The sequence below is a fragment of the Trichosurus vulpecula genome, chromosome 7 (assembly GCF_011100635.1).
Source record: "Trichosurus vulpecula isolate mTriVul1 chromosome 7, mTriVul1.pri, whole genome shotgun sequence".
Taxonomy (NCBI): Eukaryota; Metazoa; Chordata; class Mammalia; order Diprotodontia; family Phalangeridae; genus Trichosurus; species Trichosurus vulpecula.
Window position 1 is genome coordinate 20022127 of NC_050579.1, and position 24595 is coordinate 20046721.

General features: G+C 47.2%; 1 protein-coding gene across 1 annotated transcript in view; it reads left to right on the plus strand.

The window, feature by feature from the left end:
* CUX1 (cut like homeobox 1) overlaps positions 1-24595 on the plus strand; it is a 347958-nt gene that overhangs the window by 288949 nt on the left and 34414 nt on the right. Inside the window, exons 12-20 of the mRNA XM_036768125.1 lie at positions 1842-1900; positions 5683-5731; positions 6977-7073; positions 8423-8788; positions 10332-10397; positions 12291-12392; positions 14966-15798; positions 18279-18444; positions 19096-19152. Of these exons, the coding sequence (XP_036624020.1) occupies positions 1842-1900; positions 5683-5731; positions 6977-7073; positions 8423-8788; positions 10332-10397; positions 12291-12392; positions 14966-15798; positions 18279-18444; positions 19096-19152 (1795 nt within the window). The remainder of the gene's footprint in view (positions 1-1841; positions 1901-5682; positions 5732-6976; positions 7074-8422; positions 8789-10331; positions 10398-12290; positions 12393-14965; positions 15799-18278; positions 18445-19095; positions 19153-24595) is intronic.

Consider the following 24595-nt stretch of genomic DNA (forward strand, 5'->3'; position numbering starts at 1 on the left):
CCTGCCTCCTGAGCTTTGCTGCTCACTGAGTTCACTTTATCTTGTATTATTTTTATTTCTACGTGTATCTTATCTCTGTGCTAGATTTTCAGTTCCTTGGGGCCCAGCAGCATCTTCCACGTTCTCGTCCATTCTTAAGTTTGTTCAGTTAAATTAAATTCTGGATTGTCAATAGCTTAAATAAAGGCAAAATGGCATAACCTATCAAAACACATTTATTAAGGACCTGCTGTGTGCCAGGCTCTGGAGGTACAGACACAAATGATGAAACAATCCCTACCCCTAACACGCATCGTGTATGCAGATGACAGAAAGCTAAGTCACGGCTAATAAGAAGAAAGAATCAGGAATCCAGAATTTGGGAGAGCCTTTGGAGGTGGGCGAGGTCTCATAAGATGAAATTTACTAGAGGGAACTGGAAAACTTACATTTGGATTCAAAAGATCAGCGGCACAAGAACAAGAGGAGATAGTGCTTTGGGAGAAAAAGACCTGGAGATCAGAGTAGACCCTATGAGTCAGCTTATGCCATGGCAGCCAAAAAGATGTGCTGTGATCCATAGGAATGTTGTGGTAGAATTGAAAGGGACCCCCAGGACCCCCTGGGGAATGAAGAGATTTGTGCAGGGTCACAAAAGTAGTCAGCATCCAAGGCAGGATTTGAACCCTCGTCCTCTAACTCTAGAGAGAGCCAAGCCAATAAGTGTTTATTAAGTCCATAAACTTTTCTTTAGTGTTATCTGCTACATGCCCAGCACCATGCTGAGCGCTAACAATACAAAGAAAGGCAGAAAGCCACTCCTGTTCTCAAGAACTTCACTGTCTAAATAGGCAGTCAGCGAGCAAACAGCAGTAGACCAAGGTACAGACAGGAGGGATTGGAGGTGTCTCAGAGGGGTGGCCCAGAGGAATCTTGGCACTGTGCTGGGGGTAGGATTCAAACCCAGGGCCTCTCTGCCCGGTCTCCTTCCACCAACTACGGTGTCCAGAGGACAGCGCTAAGCATCAGCCAGTGCTTGGCAAACGGTAGGTTCATACTCAATGCATGTTGATGGATTGAGTGAAAAGAAATTCCAGAGAGGCGCATTAGGGTTTGTTTGGTATTAGAGAAAACTCCCTAATGAGTAGGAGCTGTCCAAAGCTGAAACAGGCAGCTTTGGTGGGTAGTGAGCCCCTCATCGGTGAAGACCTTCATGCAGCATCTGAATAGTCATTTGTCAGGCCTTCCACAGAGGAAGTTTCTGATTCAAGTATGAGTTAGTCTCAATCAGAAGTTGTTAACCTCCTTTGGAGGTCCGTGAATTTGGATGGGAAAAAAGCACCCCTTTATCTTCATTAATCTCTACCCGAAGTTTAGCATTTCCTTCAAATATTTAAAAACACTTTGAGAAGGGGTCTTCAAGGCTTTTCCAGACTGCCAGAGGGTCTGGCACACACAAAAAGATTAAGAAGCCCTGGTCTAAGTGGTCTGTGATCTAGAATTCTCTACTTTTTGAATTTGATTTTTATTATTCACTTAAAATAGCTTTTCTCATTCGGAATCCCTCTTTGCCCCCTCATGCCTCGTTTCCCTACTTCTGTTCACTTTCACATCATGATGCCAGGTTTTGTGGGTCAGGCTTGAGGGGAGGAATGGATCGGGATTAATTTTTGCACTTTGTGAAACAGATCAGAAAAATGATGGAGAGGAACATGACATGCGCCCACTACCTTCCCTGCTGCCTCTGACTGGTTTTTATTTTCCTTCTCAAGGAAAAGGTGTCCGATGCATTCCTGGTCCTCGCCAATGAGCTGTTCTCAAATTTTGCTGAAAGTAAAGTTTCTTTCTTCTCTCTCTTTTAGCAACTGGAAGAAAAACTGAAAGGACAGGCTGATTATGAAGAAGTGAAGAAAGAATTAAAGTAAGTATCAGCTGGTTACATTACACGCTGTTTGCAAGCTGTGGGTCCTGGATGCTGGTTATAAAAAGGCCATAAATAGATGGGACTCACTGCTAAAATCCCAGTGAGGTCTCTGGGGCGCCCAATCTCTCCAATCATATGGCTGCCTCTGAAGGAGGGCAAGCATCCAACGTAGCAGATTTGTACCAATCAATCAAGCATTCATCGAGCACCTGCTAGGTGCTACGTGCCATACTAAGTGTTGGGAATACAGAGATGAAAAGAAAACCCTCAGGAATCTTCCATTCTATTAGGGGAGATGATATGCCCATGGATACATATGTAAAAAATAAATACAAGGTAATTTTCAAAGGGCAGGCACTAGCAGTGGGGCAAGGGAGGAAACAGGAAAAGCATGAGGTGGGAAATGATGTCATTTGAGCACAGTTTTGAAGGAAACCAAAGATTTAAAAAAAAAAATGGTGGAAGAGGAAGTGAGGAATTAGTAGCCGGTGTTACTAACAGGATCCCAGGACTAGAGATGGGGAGTCAGAAGGAACCTCGGAGGTCATAGAATCCAAGCCCTGTACCTTACAGACGAGGAAACCCAGAATAGTGAAGTCGGGGCTCACCTGGTCACACAGGTGAGGAGCAGCAGCAGGAGGCTTTGACCACAGCTCCACCTCCTGGCCCACCAGTCAGTGCATGATGTCCAACCCACATAAAGCACTTTGAGGTTTGCACAACATTTCTATGCTGATTTTGATTGATCCTCACAAAAGCCCCAGGAAGGAAGGGCTGTTAACATCCCCCTTTTACAGTTGAGGATACTAACAGGTTGATACTTGGCTGGGGGAGATTTGAACCCACAATTTCCCGCCTCCCAAGGCTAGCACTCTCCACCATACAGTGCCTGGCTGCTTAGACACTGATACCAGAGGTGGGGTATGTCTCTGCCCTCAGCCCTGACTGAATATTAATCCTTTCAGGAAGTTTGTGAACTTTTGATGGCGTTGACATCATTACCACTTTGGTTCACGGTACCAGCAACACAAAGCAAAACCGCCAAGCATCCTTCCCCACCCCTCCCCCACCTCCCCACGACTTCACTAAATTTAAGCTATCCCAAGTCCCCCGCATTTCTGTGGGTGCTGGTGAACAATGGGCCTTAAGATGTTGGCTCATTTCTTAACTTGCTATTATACACCTGGGGTGAGGAGAGAAAAGTACTGTACTTCAAGTGTACTTGGATATCTAATATGCAGTCAGGGCATCAGGGGGTGCTTTTGAGGGATTTGGGGGGCTTTGGGGGTTTTTTGCTTATAAAGAAAAGCCCCCAGAGATGCCTTAGCACAAATGGTAAATAGTTCTTAGGAAAGTCAAGACGGTGAGTCTCTGCTGCCGCTGGATCACTTGGCACCATCATCCCGTCCTCGGGCTGTTTTCAGCAGCAATCTATGAAATAAAATGACCTGGCAAAGTCAATCATAGGATCAGAGACTCAGGAATAAAAGCAACCCCAGAGGCCAAAGAGTCCAACCCCCTCGTCTTACAGTTGAGGAAACCAAGGCCCTGAAAATTAAGTGGAAAAAAGAAAATTAAAAAAAAAAAAGAAAGTTAACTGGCTGGGAATCAGAGGACCCAGGATCTGAAGCTAGCCCAGCCCCCCCCTTTTACCAATGGGGAGCCTGAGGCCCCAGATCCCATCAGGTATAAGCAGGGCAGAGCTTGCCCCTCCACTTTAGAGCCATTTGGTTCCTGTGGGTTCGCATAGATGATCATCGCCACGAAGGTGCCACAAGAGGAAAAGGGTTTAAAAATAAAAGATGTGAATCCAAATTCAGAGTGAAGTGTTGCTTCTGACTGCCAGGATGTGCAGGGGCTCTAGACCCTTCCCTGAAAATAGATCGCTTTTAGTGCCCCATGAAGATCGCCTTCAATGCCACAGGGTGGGAACCAAAGTAAAGTACTTGAAAGCCTGAGGCTGTGCACCAGTGATGTCCCCTTGTGTCAGCCTGGCACCAGCGGGCTGCTGGCTTGTCCAGGGGCCCATCTCTGAGGTGACACCTGTCTTCGGGGAGAATAAGAAAGGCTTCTCTCCTCTGCTGTCCTCTCCTCCCTTCTTCCTCTTCTCTCCTCTTCTCTTCTTCCTCTTCTCCTCCCTCTTTTTTCCCTCTTCTTTTTTTCTCTTTTCTTTCTCTTCTCTTCTTCCTTCTCCTCTCTCTTTTTTCTCTCCTCTCTCCTTTCTTTTCTCTCTTCTTTCTCTTCTCTCCTCTTCTCTTCTTCTTCTTCTCCCTCTTTTTTCTTCCCTCTCCTTTCTTTTCTCTCTTCTCTCCTCTTCTCTTCTTCCTCTTCTTATCTCTCTTTTTTCTTCTCTCTTTCATTCCTTCTTTCTCTCCTTTCTCCTCTTTTTTTCTTCTTTCTTCTCTTCTCTCTTCCTCTTCTCTCTTTTTTCTGCTCTCTCTTCCTCTTCTCTCTTTGCTATTCTGTCTTACACACACACACACTTTTTTTTCTACATTTAAAAATATCTTTTATGAAAACCACTGGGATGTGTTTTCCATCCTCTCCAGTATAGTAATTAAGAGAAATTTAGATTCCACAGAAAAGAGTGAAACTTGGAAAAGCTAATGACTCCCATGACCCTCAGCTTTTGAGCTTCTCTAGAAAACACTCAAATAAATCAAAGCAGTTCATTCCAGTAATTAGTGAGCCTCCCTCATAGAAGGGCCATTGTCACAAAGAAGTAGGGCCATCGTGTTCTTGGCTGATGAGGATTATGACAAAGTAGTGAAGGATTGGGAGGGAGAGAGAGAGTGGACGGACAACTGGCCCCTGAGTCAGGACAAGCTGGGCTCTGATACCGTGCAGGACCCAGCTGTGTGGACCAGACACAGCACTTCACCTTTCATTTCCCCAGGCCAAGATGGGGATTTGCAGGGACCAATCTGCCTCTTTAGAGGAAACATCTCTGCCAGAAATTCCTAAAACCAATGAAATTGCAAGTTAAGAACCAAAGTCTCTGCCTCATTGGTAGGGAGCACAAACTCTGTGACCCTGGGCAAGTTAATTAACCTCTCAGTCCCCAGGGTAGCTCCCTCGACTGGAGAGCTGAAGAGCAGTCATCTCCTTCCCAGGTATTGCCCGCCCCAATCAATGCCATCTTTGCCTCCATCCCAACCTCACCCCCTACAAAGCCAGGAAGAGTTCACTCTCATTGTGTCAGTTACTGGCTCGCTTAGCTCTGTCAAGGAGAATACCAAACACTTCAGTCTCCTGCATCTCCTTAGGCTAGGAAGCTAGTGGCAAAGGTGCTGCCTTGTAGCCTTTGGGGTCAGAAATCATGTGTTCCCCCACCCCCAGCTTCCTCTGGATTATTGTCTCAGCCAGTCCAACAGTACAGGCTCCATATTGTATGTGAGACACGATGCTTATTCTCCCCCCTTGTCCTGCTTCAATAGAACTTTCCCTTCCCTTCAGGCTTCCCAAATAAATTCATGTTGCTTCTGACAGCTTCAAATGCTCTCTCCTTATTAACCTGTAAATTTATACTCTCAAGTGGCCTGGCAGGATTGCCTATGGAATGATTTACGCGATGCTTGAGAACTCTTTTTTCTGTCCAATAAGTAGTTTGAATAGTTACTCTATGTTCATTATCAGATGATATTACTGCTCCAAAAGTTGTTAAAGTTGTCACTTACAGTGTTCCCGGAGAGTCAGAGACGATTGTGTTAACGCTCGTTAGTGTAGCTGCTGTGAAATGAATACCTAGAAACTGAAGCCGTCCGTCTTGTCCTTTGCAGCATCCTGAAATCCATGGAATTCGCCCCCTCCGAAGGCGCTGGGACCCAGGTACCGAATCCGATCTCAGCTTTCTCCTCATCATTCCCATTACCACGGTCATTTCTCCATTTTTAGAACTAGTATTTAAAGACAATGTCCCCACTAGCCTAAGACTCTCCTCTCTTCACAGAAGATACTGGCACTTAATTGATCACTGGTGCTATGGGCCGATTTGCAGCTTACTTGAACATTTACCCTTGTTAACACATATTGCTTTTAATTAAGTAGAGGGAAAAAAGAGAGAGAGAGACGTGTTATTAATGTTTTTTTAATTAGAAAGTTGCTCAGACTAAATCATGTTGCGATTTAACTAAGAACATGGATGAATAAAATTTAGGATTGAATGTCGGCAATTTTTTTTTTTTAAAAATCAGGTTAATATTGATTTGCTGGGAATATCCATATTTAAAGAAATCTGAGCTTCCTGTTCCTTTGAGTTGGGAAGGCAAAGGAACAGCATGCTGACGTTCATACATTTTAATCTGACTACAGATGGAAAGTCATCAAATGGATTCTTTCTTCTGGAATTCCAAAGGGAGCTGCCACCAGCATGGCGGGTCTGAAAGGATTGCTTTGAGTTTGACTTTCTGATGGCTTGTTGTGAGCTAAATGGCCAGTTGCTCAGCCATATTGAGTGTTCAGATGGTTTGAAGTTGAAGACAAACTTTAAGGATGTAATTAATTCTCTAGTAGTCGAAAGATAGTTTCGACCACCAGTGTTTCATTAAAACTAAAATTTAAAAATAAGAACAAAAACTTGTCGGAATACTTCCAATGAAAATTCTAGAACTCTTATAAAGTTTGAGTTCATATAACACCAGATGGGGAATTTGAAGACCGGCCACTTGTTAACTTTGTAACTTTGGTGAAATTTCTGCTGGGGCCAGCTGAACTTAGCAACTAGTCACTCAGTAGAAGCGCCTGCCTTGGATCAGTCACCATGCTAGGCTCTAAAGATACAAAACCCAAAGTGAAACCATCCCTGTCCTCAAGGAGTTTCCATTCCAAATCTAGGATTATGTTATTAAGCTGAGAATTAGAATAGAAAGTTTTAAGTCCGTAACTGTCCAATCAAAAGAGAAGACCAGTATAAACCTCCCCACCCCACCCTACCTCCAGCCTGACATCACTGGATCAAACAGGATTTTCCTCTCTTTACCAAACCCCTTCTCGTTAGCCCCCTGTGAACCTTTCCCCTGCTTCAGGTGACATATTTGATCGTGGAAGTAAAGGCATGTTTTGACTTGGGTCTAGGATGCATCCAAGCCACTGGAGGTCTTACTGCTGGAGAAGAACCGCTCTCTGCAGTCCGAGAACGCCACCCTGCGAATTACCAATAGTGACCTGAGCGGTAGGTTCATGGGTTCTCGATTCTGGCACTTGGTTAATTTTCCAGGGGATACTAGAAAGAAGAAGGTGAAACGTGAGTCTGAGCTAAAGCCTCAGAAACATCAGTGGACTGCAAGGTCCTCAAGGCCTAGGGAGAAAGTTTCTTCCTTCCTCCCTGTTGGTAGAATGGATAAGAGGATGAACACAGTAGAATTTGTAGATGTGGTAGATTGCTGTAGAGGATGTTTCAAGGTGGTAGACCAAGTGGGAGATTTAAAGGATGCTTTCTCCACTAATCCTTTTCTAGCTCTGTTCCCAAGAGCAAAAAATCGAGGTCGGCCTGTTTTCTTCGGTGTTCTGGTGGCCACGCCTCCCCCCACCCTCCGATCTCTGGGGTGGGGACGGGGGGAAGGCTCTTTGCTTTGGTCAGCGTTTCTGGGTGGGGGGAGGCTGCCCCCACGCTTGGCCTCTTTTAACTCTTTGTGTAACTGGTTGGAGTCCTAGCTTTTTGGGACTGGCTGTGCTTCTGGTCTGGGAGTCGGGAAAACATTTCAAGGTGTCCGATGATGTTGCCTCCTTAAGAATGTGTGTGCCTTCACTCCGATAGACATCTCACAGTGCCTCCTCCTCAAAGCCAGGTGTTTGAGAGAATCCATTGGTCCACAAATGTCAGTGCTTGCTGCTCCAGGTCAGGCAGGGTTCCTCGGGGAGTAGCTCGAAAGCTAGCGCTCCAATAACGGCCCTGCCGCGTTCGCCCTGTCGACTCTTTACTGTGTGTGGTACCGCGCTTCATGTAACACTGAGAATTTCAGTTTCTGTAAAAAGGGGATTCTCCAGGCTGCAACGTACAAGAAAGGTGCAAACATGAAAATGCATGTTGCTTGTTTTGGGGGGCCTTGTTTGGCTGATTAAAATTTCAATTTACAAACCAACCAACCAACACACCTCATTGGCCCTTGTAAAAATCTGCATTACTTTCCCTTTTGCGGGGCAAACTTTGCATTTTGATCTTGGTTTTTCCCTTTTTAATCCCCCATAATGCATTATGTTTGACCTTCCTTGTAGGGTCAGCCAGGAGAAAAGGGAAAGACCAGCCTGAGAATCCGCGCCCTGGAGCTTTGCCGGCCTCCCCTCCTTCTCAGTTGCCCCGCAACCCAGGGGAGCAGGTTTCCAATACTAATGGTACACACCAGTTCTCACCAACGGGTTTAAGTCAAGACTTTTTCAGCTCATCCCTGGCGAGCCCCAGCCTACCCCTGGCTTCTACAGGAAAATTTGCACTAAACTCTCTCCTCCAGCGACAGCTAATGCAGTCCTTCTACTCCAAGGCCATGCAGGAAGCCGGAAGCACAAGCATGATTTTTCCAACAGGTCAATACAGCACAAACTCCATCCCCTCCCAAAGCCCGTTACAACAAAGCCCCGACGTAAACGGCCTGGCCCCGTCTCCCAGCCGGTCCGAAAGTGCTGGCAGCGTCTCCGAAGGCGAGGAGATGGACACGGCCGAGATCGCACGCCAGGTGAAAGAACAGCTAATTAAGCACAACATCGGACAGCGGATATTTGGACATTATGTCTTGGGACTGTCGCAAGGGTCTGTGAGCGAGATCCTGGCCCGGCCGAAGCCGTGGAACAAGCTGACCGTGCGGGGCAAGGAGCCGTTTCACAAGATGAAGCAGTTCCTGTCAGACGAGCAGAACATCTTGGCTCTCCGGAGCATCCAGGGCCGACAAAGAGGTGAGAGCCCTCCCCTGTTGGGGGGACGGACTGCGGCGCCCGAGTGGTCAGTTACAGCCCTCTGCGGCCGCCTGCCGGTCCGTAGCCTAGGCAGAGGAGGGCGCTGGCCTTGGAAACCTCTCCTTCCCAGCTCGTGCGCTAGTCACAGTGACTACCGTCATAATCACAATGACGGTGACAGTGCCCATAGTCACTCACGTTTCCGTAGTGCTTTCTGTCTGACAAAGCTTTTGACTTCTCTTAATGCCACCCTGGGAGTGAGGTCACACCTTGCATGACCGCCATTGGGCAAAGGAGGGAGTTGAAATCAAGAGAGTTGACATGAATCGCCCATGGTCAAGTGGGTCCTAAGGGCAGGAGCTAAGCTTTTGAACCCAGGTCTCCTGACATTCTGTCCACTATGCTTCCCCTTATGTGTCACTGCTCTCATGGGCAAGACCATACAGCCTGCTTAATGAGCAGAGGTCAGTTTGGTCCCCGGCAGAGAGCTAACTTGGGTCGACCTCAAGTCCAATGAAAGACCATTTATTGGCTTAGAAGAGTTCAGAGACAGCGCTGAGCATGGAAGGAGAAGGTTCCAGCCAAGAATTTCTAGTCTCCAGCCCATCCTCAAAAGAGGTTATTCCCTAGTACTAGCTGTCTTATTAAGTCTGTGACCTTCTAGTAGCCCTTGGTATTGGGAAACCCATACATGTTTACGTTCCACAGGGATCCAAGAGCATTCATTTGACTCTCTGAGAAAAGGACTTTTGTTAAGTCAGACACATCCCTAAGGAAGGTCATGGGGCCACAGATCTAGAGCTGGAAGGGACTGGAGATTTCAAATGCAGCCCTTTGGTTTTCCAGATGAGGAGACAGGCCCAAAGAGGGCAAGTGACTTGTCCAGGGCTACACAGGTACAGAGAATCATAGATAGACTCATAGATCTAGGGCTTCAAAGGACCTCAGAGCCTTCTTAGTCCAACCTCCTCATTTTACAAATGAGGGAAACTGAGGCCCAGAGAAAGGAAGGGATTTTCCTTTCTTAAGTAAAAAGAATAGTTCAGAAAGAAAACAGTAATACAAGAGATGTGTTCGAATGTCAGACATTTGAAACAAATCACAAAATTTAGATTTTTAACAAAGCAGGAGGATTTTTCCACAGCCTCAATTTGTAGCAAGCATGTAGAGGTGTTCATTTAAATTCAGTGTCTCCAAATGATAAATGTGGCAGTTTGCTGGGGAGTGGGGGGTTGGGGTCAGGGAGGAGTTGTGGTGGGGTGGAGTGGTTCTTTGAGAAGATTCTCTTTCTTTGTTAAACCTCTTCATCTTATTACATATCTTCAGGCTTGTATTTATCAAATCTTATTTTGAAAACATCTATGGCCATTTTCTCTGTTAGTCCAGTGTAGGGCCTCTTCCCGGTGCCTGGCTCCTTCCAAAGCCCCCAAGCCTTTGAATCGTCCATCCAGGGGCAGCTTTCTCCGCCTTCATGTCACAGCCCATATTGTCACCACCACCATCCCCTGATTGTTTTGTTCTTACCACACTTGTTTTTCAACAGAAAATCCAGGCCAGAACCTGAACAGACTATTTCAGGAAGTGCCGAAGCGAAGAAATGGGTCTGAAGGTATGTCACCGGCAGGTGTTTGTCTTTGCGGTCCCTCACCTCGGCAGCAGCGTGCGCGCATTAGTTAGCGGGGGCTTTTTGTTAAAACTGTGCAGTTTGATTCTGGCCTGGAATCTGATGGAAAAACAGAGCTAGTAAGTATAAAACAACGCATGGGTTAGACCACACCGTTCCCCCCACTCCATCTTGAACGTATGTGGATGTGGACATCTAAAAAGAGAGAAGCAGAGGGCCTGCTATTTCAAGGAGTCTCCCTTCCCAGCCCCCATCAAAACACGCAGATGACAGGGCTCTCATTTTTCTCTGAGCAGGTGAAACAAAAGACATCACATGCAGAAAAGAAGTATTTGTGGGCGAAACCAGACGTCACTGATTCCTCATGCTTTTTCTCTAAAGAAGTATCATTCAAGTGTGTATCAAACACTTACTGTGTACTTTAGCGTATGCTAAGTGCTGGGGTTACAAAAATGAAATTGCCCCTAACTGGAGGACCTTACACTCTACAGGGGGAGACAATCAGTCAGGAAGCATTTATTAGGCACCTACTGTGTACCCAGCACCCGTGCTAGGTGCTAAGGAAACATAAACAAAGCTGAAATAGCCTCTATCCTCAAGGCACCTACATTCAATACGAGGCTACAATCAATTAATCAAGTAGCATTTATTAAGCACCTACTGCGTACCTGGCACTTGTGCTAGATGTTGGGGACAAAAATGAAATAGTCCCTGCATGCACACACATGCCCACACACGTATGTATGTATATGTATAGAACATCACCAGACATTTATTAAGCACCTACTGTGTGCCAGACCTTGCATTAGGTGTTAGAGATACAAAGGCATGTTAGTAATGTAGGACAAATCCCTAATATTTGGGTGTTCTTCCTCAATCTTGGTCACCATACTCTTTGGAGCTACTTTTTGCAGAAGCATTTACCTCTCTTGGCACCAGTGGCTTAATTTGGGGTCCAAAAGGGGCAACATGGGGTGCTAGAGAGAGCTGACCTCAGAGTCTGGAAGACCTGAGTTCACGGTTTTGCCTCTAACACATCCTAGCCAGGTGACCTTAGACATGCCACATAAGCTATCCCAGCGCCTCCAGCAACTCTCTCTGTCTCTGCTGTGGCCCCCAGAGAGGATGTGACCCAGATTGGTTTCAGTCTCTGAGCTATGTGTTCACGGCTGCTTCCCACCACATCACTATAATCTAGTGGACTCTGCATTCTTCTTTCTGGGAATTGGTAGAGTCCTCTTTCCTTTCTTTAAAAAAAGAAGTAGAAAGTGAAATCCTCCCATTGCCAGGGAAGCGTGTTGACAGATCTTGAAACTTTAAAACTAAATCTCTTGACTCTTTACCTTGTACAACCTGAAGATTAAAACTAACCGGAATTAACTCTGCTCTCTGCTAAAAATGTTTCCTATTTTAGATTCCAGCCTTGAATAAATGTACAGTGTCTGAATTTGATTGCAAACCAAATCAGTTGAGGTAGTTGTTTTTAAGTGGTTTTAATGAGAATATCTCACCTTTTGCTGCTAAAAAAAAAAAATAAAAATGTGAATTGACAAATTTCTTTTGCCCTCCTGCAAAATCTAGCAAAGTCCTCCCAGGCTGGAGCCCTCTGACCTGGGGACTTGTCCAGCATGAGTCAATACGAAGTTCCCCTTTCCTTGTCAAAATACTATTTGCTTTAGAATAGATAACACAGGAATATTTTCCTGCAAGGTATCACAATCCATGGTATGATCCTCTCCTAGCAATAAGAGCAGGTAAATGTCTGGCCATTACCAAGGCCTTCCTGGCACTAGTTTCAACTCCAGGGGTTATTTGTCAGAATGACTTCCCTGCTCACCGTGGGCTTCGCTTTTGAATCCATTTTTTTTCTCCCGGTAGGTAACATCACGACTCGGATCCGAACCACTGAAACTGGCTCTGACGAAGCCATCAAGTCAATTCTGGAGCAAGCCAAAAGGGAGCTACAAGTACAGAAAACAGGTATGGATGGATAGATGGATGGATGCGTGGATGGATGGATGGACAGACAGACAGCTTAAACGGCTGGCTTCCCTCTGTGCCACCACCCATCGTTCAAGCTGTCCTCGTGGGCTTGCTGGTCACAGCCGCTGAGTCTGCTCTGACAGCCCTTGACCTGTGGCTTCAGACTTAGGAGGGCTCGGGTGCACTTGGGCTGCCTGGTTGGTATGCATTTTGCCCAGGCTCATGGTTGATTTTTTTCCCAACTCTTCTGTGGCTTTTGAGCCAAAGCCCAGGCATAGCCTACAGCCTTCTTGTTAAGCAGGAGACTTTATGAAATAATTATTTTCACACTGAGCAGTTTATTCACTTAAAGTCTTTTCATAGGCTCATTTTAAAGACATTTTAAACTTTCCTGTGGTTTAAAATGGGCTTCCTTTCGCACAGCACCTGCCCCGGCTATCTTGGGCCTGCATGCAGTGATGGAGTCTTCCACTCCCCACACTGTCTGGGCTGCTTTGCTGCTCCTCCTTCCCCTCTTTAGGAACCAGCACTGAATGAATGAATGCTTACACTTCCCAATCACAACACGGGCTTGTTATCTGGAGGTGGTGCTTAGAAATAAAAACTAAGCTTGTGGCAAAATGGCGCTGCTAAACTAATGCATTTAATATCTGCTCGATAAAATTTTATTTTGAGAAGGCTTAGGATTAGATTTCTAATTTTGAAACACAACAGAGCCTCACTCTTTTAGATGTGGGCCTCTTCACCCCTCCTTGTGTCATGGACCCTTTTGGCATCCTCGGGAAGCCTGCGGGGCCCTTCTCAGGATTATTCTTCCTAAACACATAAAATAATATAGATAGGATTACAAAGGAAAGCCATTATATTGAAATATGGTTAGCTATGTATTTTTAAAAAACAAGTTCACAGACCCCAGGTTCAGAAGCCCTGCTTTAGATAAATCAGAAGGAAGGAAAAGAATACATTTTAGCTATTCTCCTCTTGAGTTTTGATACAATCTGATGGACTAGGTTGCAAATTCCAATAAAATGTTTTGGCATCAAAGAGAAAACCAGTGCCTGGATTACGTCTGTTAGAAGTCACCTTTGTCCAGGCTTTTCCTATTCCCAGTGAGTAGGACGCTGGACTTGGTTTCCTCATCTGTCATATGATGGCCTTGCCTCTGCTCCAGGGGTCCATCTCATTTGCCCGTCTAGGTCTTCGTCTTACCCTAAAAGCCTTGTGCCACCATCACACTGTTTTCTAACCCTGATCTTCGAGCACATGTCACATGCCCAGATCATTTTGTCCCAGCTGGCTTCGGTGCTGAGACTTGGCCCCTGCTCAGCCAGATCCATGGTGCTGAGCTGGCTAGTACTCGATGAGCCAACAGCATCATTCCCCTCATGTAAGCTACAAAACTCCCACCATTGAGCAAAGAGATTCTCTTCTTCCTTGACCCTTTGCCCAGAAGGGGAAGAGTTTATTAGGCTGGTCATGACCCATCAGCCACACTGTTCCTGGGACAGAAAGCCTTAGTGTAACATCTTGGGATTACCTCTCCCTAAAGAAGGTACCTGAAAATCAGACTCATGTGCAGAATTGTATTTGACAGCTCCACCTTCACTTTATAAGTCAGGAAACAAGGCAAGAGAGTAACTGACTTCAGTCAGCAATTCTTACATCCGTCCCTACTCTGTCCCGAGCACGGTGCTAGACCCCGGGGGATGGTGATGTAAATTAAATGTTGCTGCCCAAGGTCACATATCTGGGCAGGGCCAGGCCTAGAGCCCAATGGGCTTGCAACATCCAGTTTAGCTCCCTTTTCCACAGTAACAAGTGGTTGACCTTCTTCTACGCTCTTATGATAAATAGGAGCTTTTAAAAAAGTGACTCAAAGTTGCCAGTGGATGCTACTGACTTCAGAGTTTAATAAGAAATTTATGTCCCCTGGTAGGCTGGCAGCATGGGTGCCAGGCATAGGGCTCCATAGCCTCTGGCACAAGCAGAAAGAAGGTGGGCCAGCCACTGAATGCTGGCAAGCATTCTTCCTCTTTCCAGCCTGCATGATCTAATAGAATCGATCTCTGCAGGTAGACACGTAATGACTCGATCAATCAACCCACATTGATGAAGCCCTCACCATGTGCTGGGCACCAGAATAAAAGAGTTCCTGCCCTCCAGTAGCTTACCATTCTCCCAGGTCCAGTGATGTGCACCTGTTTATGTATGTACAAAGCAAATAGAGAACCCAAGGACAGAATGCCACAAGACAGCAGTCACAGGGTCATAGATCCAGAGCTGGAAAGGACTTCAAAGGCCATCCAGTCCAGGTCACGCAGGGAGTCAGTATCAGAGGCTAGATTTGAACCCAGGTCCTCTGACTCCAAAGGCAGTGCTCCTCCCCTATACCACTCTGTTTTTAGCACCATGAGAACAAGGTTTCGTGAGCTGAATTTTATCAGGTTATAGAAAGGAGAGAGTGGTGTTGTCCCCATGAATGACTCAGTTTGGAGGTGGGGCCGGCTCTGCTTCCACACGGGCTGAGCTGGAAGGTGTGATCACTGTCTCTTGGTCTTTGTCCCACGCAGCAGAGCCAGCCCAGCCCTCCTCGACCTCGAGCAGCGGTAACTCAGACGATGCCATCCGATCCATCCTGCAGCAAGCTCGCCGAGAAATGGAGGCCCAGCAAGCAGCCCTTGACCCTGCCTTAAAGCCAACGCCCTTGTCTCAAGCTGACATCTCCATCTTATCCCCCAAAATAATAACCACCTCACCAATGTCCTCAGTGTCCAGTTACTCTCCTTTGGCCATTTCCCTGAAGAAACACTCTTCAGTAGCAGATTCTAGTATCTCTGCTTTGCAGAACCTCTCAGGTCTCAAGAAGGAGTCCCAGGAGGCCCCTGTGTTAGAGCTTCATGGGGTAACAGATGCTGCACAGGGTGTGCTCAGGCACGTTAAAAATGAGCTGGGCCGGGGTGGTGTCTGGAAGGACCATTGGTGGAACACTGTCCAGCATGAAAGGAGAAACCCCGCTCCTCCTGAGGAGATAAAGGTCGAGGAAACCAACAGTGGGAAGGAAAAACCCAGCAGCAGTAACCAGCCCCGGCCGGACCGCAGCCAGCTCCAAGGACCCTCTTCTTCCGAGTACTGGAAAGAGTGGCCAAGCGCAGAGTCGCCCTACTCCCAGAGCTCAGAGCTGAGCTTGACGGGAGCCAGCCGCAGCGAGACACCCCAAAACAGCCCTCTTCCTTCTTCCCCTATCGTGCCCATGTCAAAGCCATCCAAACCCTCCGTCCCGCCATTGACACCGGAGCAGTACGAGATTTACATGTACCAGGAAGTGGACACGATAGAGCTGACGCGCCAGGTTAAAGAGAAGCTGGCCAAGAATGGCATCTGTCAAAGAATCTTCGGGGAAAAGGTAACGGATTTACTGTTTCCTACAAAATATTTGTCTGCCTATGTTTTTATCTCTATTGAAAGACTTAAGAGGAATTGAAGGAATAAAAAATGCTCCCTTATCCATAATGGTCTGAACATGAAAAAAAAATTATCATTAGCTATTGAAAAGAAATACACAATGCTGGAACTGTGCTAAAGAAAATGTTATCATCCTTTTGTGAATTAGACCATTCTTCAGGGTCGTCGCTATAGACCTCAGAGATCGTTGCAAAGGAGTCCAGATATATAAGGTCCAAGTGGGGAGAAGATACACCAAAATATACCTATTTTGACTAAATTCCTTTTAACCCATGATCCGTCCCTTTGTTGTAAATGTAGTTTAGAACGCAACCCCTGCCATGATTCAATCAAAATTGGATTCTTTCTTGGCCCCAGAGAAGAGGTATGAGAAGGTACCTCCGTTTGTGTCTCTGCAGAGGTGGGGGGCTATGGGTATGGACCATTTCATATAAGATTAGATTTGTGTATATGTTGGTTGACCCACTGAATTGGTTTTTGTTTGCTTTTTTGCTAGGCTTTTGTAGTTATAAGGGGTGTCTGGAAAGGGGAAGGAGTGTACATTGGGGTGTCAGTCAGCAAGAATTATGGGAAATAGACGCAGCGGGTATGAGAAATGCGGGTAAGGCAAAGTCAGAAGATAGGAATAAAATATTGACTTTAAAAATAAAACGTGCCCTGCATTTTCAGAAAAGGAGGGCGGGATGTCCAGGCTGGGAAGGAGTCTTTCTGCCTATGAGAGCTTCTCTGTCATGATTCTAGATAAATAGGAAAGCAGAATATGATGAATAAAGCCAAAAGAAGTCATCTTTCTCTTTTGGAAATAGCTTTAAGTAAAATGAAACAGTGGACAAGGCCAGGAAAGACCAAGCACCCCATCTATCGACTCAGGAAGCTAGGTCCTGACCTTGCGCCCAAGGTCACACAGCTGAGGTTCTAACCCAGGTCCTAGGCTCATAGATTTAGAGCTGGAAGAGACCTTAGACATACAGCTGCCCCGTGTTACAGAGGAGGAGACTGAGGCGGACAGTGCCCAGGGTGACACAGCCGGCAAGTGTCTGAGACCAGGTTACACTCAGGCCTGCCTGACTCCAGGCCCAGCTCTCTAACCACTGCTCTGCCCAGCACCTCTTAGGTCACATTTCAAGGCCGTCTCATCCCACCCCATCACTTTACAGGCCACACAGGTAGAGGCAGAGACAGGATTCACCTGGTAGAGCCCCCTCCCCAGCTTCATCAGTCCCCGGTGTATTTGCGTAGTAAATTCTTTGGGTATGGATGCCTCTGAGGATGTGCTTTTTAGTTTACCATGGGGAAAGGAATTTAAGGAGATTCAAGTCCACACTGGCTTTCCTGCTCAGAGAAGATTTCCAGAAGCTGTCCTCAGATGCATTTCCACTCGCCCACCCCCACCCATCCCTGGGAGTGCAGCTCCTGAATATGTTTGGAGAGTATTTGGGTATGTGTGTGTGGGTGTTTATACCTATACATATGTATGGCCATATGTAAAAATAAGCAAATTTTACACATCCTGGAGACTTTTAATCATCGTTGTGGAGATTTGTCTCCATTTGTAGACTAGCTCTTGAAAATGTTTCCCCTCCGGCTCCCTAGCTTGCTTCTGGGCCCGCAGGTGACCCCAAAGCTCAGTCAGTGAGTGAGCAACAAACACAAACCCAGAGCATCGATTCTTTTATTCTAGAGGCAGCATAAGCCAGGCATAGTGGAAGGAAAGCTGCCCTCCAGCCAGAAAGCCCTGGCTTCGAGTCCCATCTCTGACCCCCTCTGGCCGCATGACCCTGGGGAGGTACCAAGGCAGTTGTGCCCACCTGCATTGGGAAGGGCTCCTTAGGCCAAGAAATCAGTCATGTTCAGACTACTACCACAAAACCAGCAGTGGTTCTAATCCCCAATCAGGAAGATAAACCTGCTGACAGTCACGCCCTCGGCCACCTGGTGCCCAGTGGACATGGTTGGCCCCTGCTGTGATGGGGTCTCCATCGCTTGCCCGGCATCCCCTGTGTGCCTCAGTATCAGGCACACAGGTGCTTTCACTATAATGCTGGCATCAGAACAAGCTGAAAGAGCCCCCTCCCTCCTTTTTGACCGCTCAGTCCCCCTTCCATCACCCAACCTGAGCTCCAGAAATGCCCATTGTGTAATTCTCCTGGCATAGGTGAAAATGGGGGCTCCAGTTATTAAGTCTTGGCCCCTTCCCCGGCCCCTGCTCACTTGCTCCCCAAGTGATCCTTGAGTCTGGAAGGATCTCACAGGTACAGATGGGGAAACTGAGGACCACCGAGCTTAAGCCCAGGGCACAGCGGTGGGAGTGTGGGCCCTTTGCCTACCAGGAAGGTCACTGCAATGCCTTGTGGAGGCATGGATGATGAGCAGCGTCTCTAACCCCACGCTGACATTCGTGTTTTCTGGTTGTCACTCAAGGTTTTGGGCCTCTCACAGGGCAGTGTCAGTGACATGCTGTCAAGGCCGAAGCCGTGGAGTAAACTGACCCAGAAGGGCCGGGAACCATTTATTCGGATGCAGCTGTGGCTCAACGGTGAGCTGGGCCAGTGCGTCCTGCCTGTGCAAGGGCAACCATCGGGACAAGGTGAGTAACGTTCTGCCTCGATGGTACCTGGGGGAGGAGGAAGGAGGGGAGAGGAAGAGGAGGAGGAGGAGAAGAAAGGAGGGAAGAGGAGGAAGAGGGAGAGGAGGAAGAAGGAGGGAGAGGAGGAAGAGGAAGAAGAAGGCCGAAGGAAGAGTCCATTGACTGTGCTCTGGCACCAGCGGGTAGGCGTGGCCCACCTTGCTTTCACAACCTGTTGCTATGGGGCCGCCTTGGGTTTCATGAAAGGAAGGCTTATGTACTGCTAAATCTGCAAGCAGCAAATGAGTTACCAATTAAGAAATTACTGTTTATGCATAAATATAGTACAAAAATCAAGGAACTGAGATGGAGAATTAGAAAAAATGTGAAAGATAAATAACCGTTAGGTCATCCCAGGAAGTGGAGCGTTGCATGGGTGAGGGCCTCTGGTTCAGGTGGGCGCTTGGGCTTTGTCAGCACAGGGGATGGTTCGCATACACGGGTGCGTGACCCCCTAACACATCGCTGATGGGGGGATTCCACCGTGCCAAGTTAGACTCTCGGCATTGGGGCGGTTCTGGATTGTGGGATCTGGGGCGAGAGGAGATGCCACCTTCCAATCTCTCCCCATTTAACTCTTCTTCCCTCCTTTTCTCCCTGTTTGTGCTCTAGTCCTCCACTCTGTGACGTCATTGCAGGACCCCCTCCAGCAGGGCTGTGTGAGCTCAGGTAACTCATTCGCTGCTTTCCTTGGCTTGGATGGGAAGTGTGCCTTTGCTGCTGATGGGGTTTCTCTGCCTTCTGGTCTGCCCAGCAAGGCTTTAGTTGGGTGGGGAGAGCTCAGAGGTGAAACCAGAAGGTTCTATTCTAGGCTGTTATTAGTGAGCCAAATTCCTCATGGTCCGCCCCTCCCTCCCTTCCTTTCTTCCTTTCCTTTTTCTTCCTCTGTTTCTCTTTCCCTTTCTTTCTGTCTTATTCTTTCTCCCTTTTTCTTCCTCCCTCTGTCCTTCCCTTCCTTTCTTTCCTTCTTCCCTTCCTTCTTTTCCTTTCTCTTTTCTCTGAATTTCTTTTTCCTTTCTCTCTCTTATTGTTTCTCTTTTTTCTTTCTTCCTTTCTCCCTCCCTCTTTTCCTCCCTTCCTCCCTTTCTTCCTTTCCTTTTTTCTTTTGCCCTCTCTTTTGTTGTTTCTCCCTTTTCCCCTTCTTCCCTTCCTTTCTTCTTTCCTTTTCTTTCTCTTGTTCTTTTTCCCTTTTTCTTCCTTCTTTTCTCCCCTTTCTCTTTTTCCCTGTCTTTCTCTTTTGTTTTCTCTCTCTTTTCTTTCCTTTTTTCTTCTTTCCTTCTTTTTACTCTGGGAGAGGCAAGAGGGCAGAAAAGGAGCTCCATACCCTCATAGAAGCTCCTCTAGTCCATGAGCACTTAGCCGTTGTATGTGTCCTTGACCTCCTTGGTCATCACTCTGGTGAAGCCCAGGGATCCCTTCTCAGAATACTGTTTTTAAATGCGTGAAATGAAATACACAGGATTACAAAGGAAATTTGACTGATTATATTGAATATAGTTAACAACATTTCAAAACAACCAAGTTGGCAGCCTCCAGATGTAGGAGAGCTTGTGCCCGGGGTGCCGGCTGGCACTTTGTCCTCTGTGTGGACTCTCCAGCTGGGGCTGGCCTGGGGTTTTCTTTCCTTCATTTCATTATCTCTCTCTGAGCCCATATCTATACTGCAGCTTCTTTCATCCCAAGTTTCGGAAGTCTGAGCATCCCGAATTCTTCCCTGGTTTAGTTATTTTTCTAAACATGTTGATCAGTGAGCTTCCCCATCCACTGACTCATTGGGATCACAAGCAGAATTTAGAAAGGGGCCTGGGTCCGGCAGCTTGCTGGAAGGTTTGGGAGAAGGGGGAGCGAGTGCCATTCAGGGAACAGCTGGGGCTCCTGCTGAGAGCTCCCAGCCCACGCACAGATGCAGCCAGGAGGCCTCGGTCATGTTGGGGTTTTTCTCTTGTTGTTGAGGAGTTTGTGCCAGTGTGTGTTTGTGCGTGTGCATGTTTGTGCGTGTGCGTGTTTGTGTGTGTACATGGTGTGTGTGTGTGTGTGTGTGTGTGTGTGTGTGTGTTTCGAGTGCCTGCCTGGTCCAAGCCAGAGTCTAGAAGGGGCAGGGATGGCAGACTTAGGTAAGCCGCTGGTTCTGGTTGTGCTAGGTTTGTAGGTTTCCCTTTGAAGCAGAGCCGGCTCTGTTACCTACTGGATCCATTTCTGGGGTGGACAGTTTCATTAGGAATCAAAGGAGGAACCACCAAGCTCCAGACTTGGTTCAGAATAAATTCAGGGCCAGTGAAGCTGAACTCTACAGACGATTGCACAAGAAGATAGATTTCCACGTTTTTCTGGTTCACAAGTGTGTGTCCCGAAGCTTTTTGGTTCTCTGATTTCAGTCAGGCCTGTTGTTGGGGTGGGGCTGGGCTCAGCCATGGCCAGCTGCAATCTGGAGGATCCAAAGCCCCCTTCCTGGATGGAACAGCCACCTGTCTGCAGTTCTGGGCTTGTTCCTCCCGATGGAGCCACCTCTCAGGGTAGCTGTGCATGCCAAATCCCTGAGGAATTTGTTTACCCTTTGGATTACAGCATGTAATTGCTGCGGTGCTGCAGCCTTGGTCCAGCACGGGCGGTCACATTTCTAACCTGAAAACAAGCAAGGCTCCAAAGAGGAATGTAAATAATAATGTTTGTTTAAAGGAAAGTCATTTAAAACATTTAGGGAGGCGCTGATGAGAAAAGAGGAACGGAATAAGATTCAGCATCGTTATCCTCCACTCTGTAATTCCCTGGTGGGTTGGTTTTTCTTTTCTTCTTTTTTTTAAGAAAAGGTGGCAAGAAGACTTTGCCCCCTGGTCACCCAAGCGAGAGGCAAGATGGGCCATAAGCTGTTTGTCTACCTAGCCTTGGCAGCCTTATGGAAGTCCTTGGGGGAGACACCATTAAAGCAGGTCAGGTCTAGAGCTAGAAAGGGCCTTGGAGTCCATCAAGACTAACCCCCTCATTTTGCAGATGAGGAAACTGATCCCCTGACTGGTCAGGAGACTTACCCAGGGTCATGCAGCACTAAATCTCCGAGGCTGGATTTGGGCTTGAGGTTTCCTGACTTGAGCCCCATCCATTTCACCACCCACTGCATTTTCTCTGGAATACTCTTTTTTGGAGGGGGGAGGCAGGGTAATTGGGGTTAAGTGACTTGCCCAAGGTCACACAGCTAGTAAGTGTGTCCACTGTCTGAGGCCAGATTTGAACTCAGGTCCTCCTGACTCCAGGGCCGGTGCTCTACTCACCCACTGTCTTTTCTGATGTGCTTGGGGGAAAAAAATGCAAGCCCTGCCTTAAAAAAATATTGAGCTAGGTGGTAGAAGCCAGATCTAGAATGGCCTCCTTGACCCAGCACAAGACTTTCTTCCTCTTTGAGTTCCCTGCACTCCAGGAGGTTGCCAAACCTTCCTAGCTAATACGTAACCCCTAGCCATTGGTAGATGTTTTACTCGGCTCAGCCTCTGAAGACAGCTGACCCCCGTTCACCATAACAGGACCATGTGTCCCATCTGGGCATCCCCACACTGCGGTCTCTAGTGTGGACAAGAAAGGGGCAAGTCAGGACAGTTGTCATACCCCAGGCCTCAGAAAGGACCGGGTCTCTTTCATAGACATAGATTTTTCACTGAATGCCAAACCCCTCGGAGGTGGTTTAATGCCCACATAACAGAAATGGCATTTTACCTAATTAGATTGGCCATGTTTTGTTGCCATGGTGATAACACGCCACTTAGCTGAGGAGGCCTCAGTCCAGATAGGAAATCACCTTAGCTTTTCCAAGACATGCTCCTGTCTCCACCCCCCTCCATTTGTCAGCCCTTTTGGATGGTTTGTTTGTCAAAGGTTAGAGCAACTGCCCGATATTGGACGACTGGGAAGGAGATGCAGGTGTTGTTAAGGTGGCAGCCTGGCCAACTCCTGCTGCAGGGCACTTCACCTCCACCTGCCTCAGCGTCCTCATCTGTCAAGTGGGGGTAACAGCGGCACTTAGCTAGGAGGCTTGTTGTGAGGCAACAATGTAAAAGCCCCCCGCACAATGCCCGGCACGTAATGCACTTATTCCCTCCCCCCATACATTTCCTGGTCATCTCCAGCAAGAATGTTTTGGGGTTTATTGGGTTTTTTTCATTTAGTTCTCTATCAGGAGACTATATTGCTATGCCTACTGCGTTAGACACCCCTGAAGTTTAGTGGGGGCTTTTGTGGCACCCCAGAGGGCAGGTGGGGGCTCAGTTTGTACCCACGGTAGTCTTGTGAGCTAATGTGGAAAGCCTCGTTGGGAGATCCAGCTGCAGGTGTTCCTGGGGGATTGTCTGAGCTTCTCTTTTGTTTGTCTTCCGTTCTGGGTCTCATCCATCATTCCTAACCTCATGCTGCTTAGCAATAGGAGTGCCCAAGGGAACAGAATAAAGCATTTAGAGAAAGATGGAAGGGGGGTGGGGATGGGGGTGGGAATCAAGGTCGGGCTTTAAAATCAGAGTCTAGCCTGAAATAATTCCTCTATCAGTTTTTAAGAAAGAAAACCTAAAGATGTGTTTAGAGTTCCTCGAAACATGGGGCAGACGTTTTCTCCATCCTCGTTCCTTCAAACCCATTTCCTATTCACAGGACCAGGGGGTGATTAATCTCTCTCCTCCCAAGGGAAGGAGAGAAGCAGGAGACCATTCAAAGTATTTTAAAAGGGGGTGGTGGGATTGGGGGGAGTTGCACTGTTAGCCATTCCATTGCAGAGGAATGGTAGAGCATGTTTGCCAAATACACTGAGCTCTGTAACTTTTTAATATCGGAGCATTTCATGACTGTAGCTAACAAGCCATTACTGTACTGTCTTAGGGACCATATGCAAATGCATTAGTGCAAGCTGTGCCCGTGAAATGATGTCCCATTCCCCTTGGATTAATCATAAGATTGCTGCATTTTCTCGATGCTTCCGTCAGGAGCTGCCCATTCCGGGGTGCTCCCCACCAGCAGCCTTCCCAGGCTGGGGAATCAGCGGGGGGCCCCATGCAGTTGTTCTTGATCAGTAGACGTTCAGTTGGCCCTTTGAGAAGACAGCTGCTGTAATCTATCTCCAGCATGTGTGGTCTCCTGTGCCATTTCTCTGACATTTTGACTGTGGGAGTGTGTTCCGTGACCTTATAAAGTCAAGAAAGAACTTCTCATGTCCAGAACACCTTACTTTGGGCCCTGGAAGGTATCCCGAAGGCTGCATTCAGTCTCTCTGTGGGCCATGTCTTTCATTATTGTGGCTAAGATTTGGCTGGAAAAGCCTCACCTCAGGAGGCTCTTCCTTGGATCGTACCCTTTGAGCGCTGCAACGAAGATCTTGATTATTAGGGCCACCGCTCCCCCCAAAAAGCCATTTGGGTGAAGTCATTAACACTCGATGACTGTTTATTGTGCTGTTGGGCTGTATATCCAAGATGCTGTGCAAAGTTAGTCTTGACCAAATCAAACTGGGCATTCCCTGGGGTGTCCTGGATTTGTTTTTGTTTTTCTTAAAATATTTTATCAAGCACGACAGAGGAAGTAACTCTTCAGAACTGGACCGTGGACTGACCAGTTCTTGTGAAGAGCTGCTTTTCTTAAGAGTGTGTGTTCTTGGAGCAGATGTGGGGTTTGAGTCTAAGGGGTTGGTATTCTCCTTGGACTTTGGAGGGTAGGGAGGAAGTTCATACTTATCCCATTCCTTTTTCCTTAAATGCCGCCTACATTTAAATATATATACTTTTGTCATTGAAATAATTGTAATAAAATAGAAACTCTGAACCCAGAGATTGAAAGCAGTAACTGAATTAGTGAAAGGAAAAAAGTCTCATTGGGTATCATCCGACTTGTGTTTTATATGGACCTGGGAATGTTTTCTACTCACTGAAGCAGGAACTGTGAGCACGGAGGCCTGGTTTGAGGTTCTTGGGGTAGGGGGGTGCCCCTGAGCATCCACCAATCAGTCAGCAAGTCATGCAAAGTCCCGTCCCCACCCCGTGTGCCAGCCACAGTGCCAGGTGCCAAAGTTACAGAGACAATTAAAGAAACAACCCCTTCTCAAAAGGACCTTCCTTCCTATTGATTCTCCTGGGTGAGAATCCTC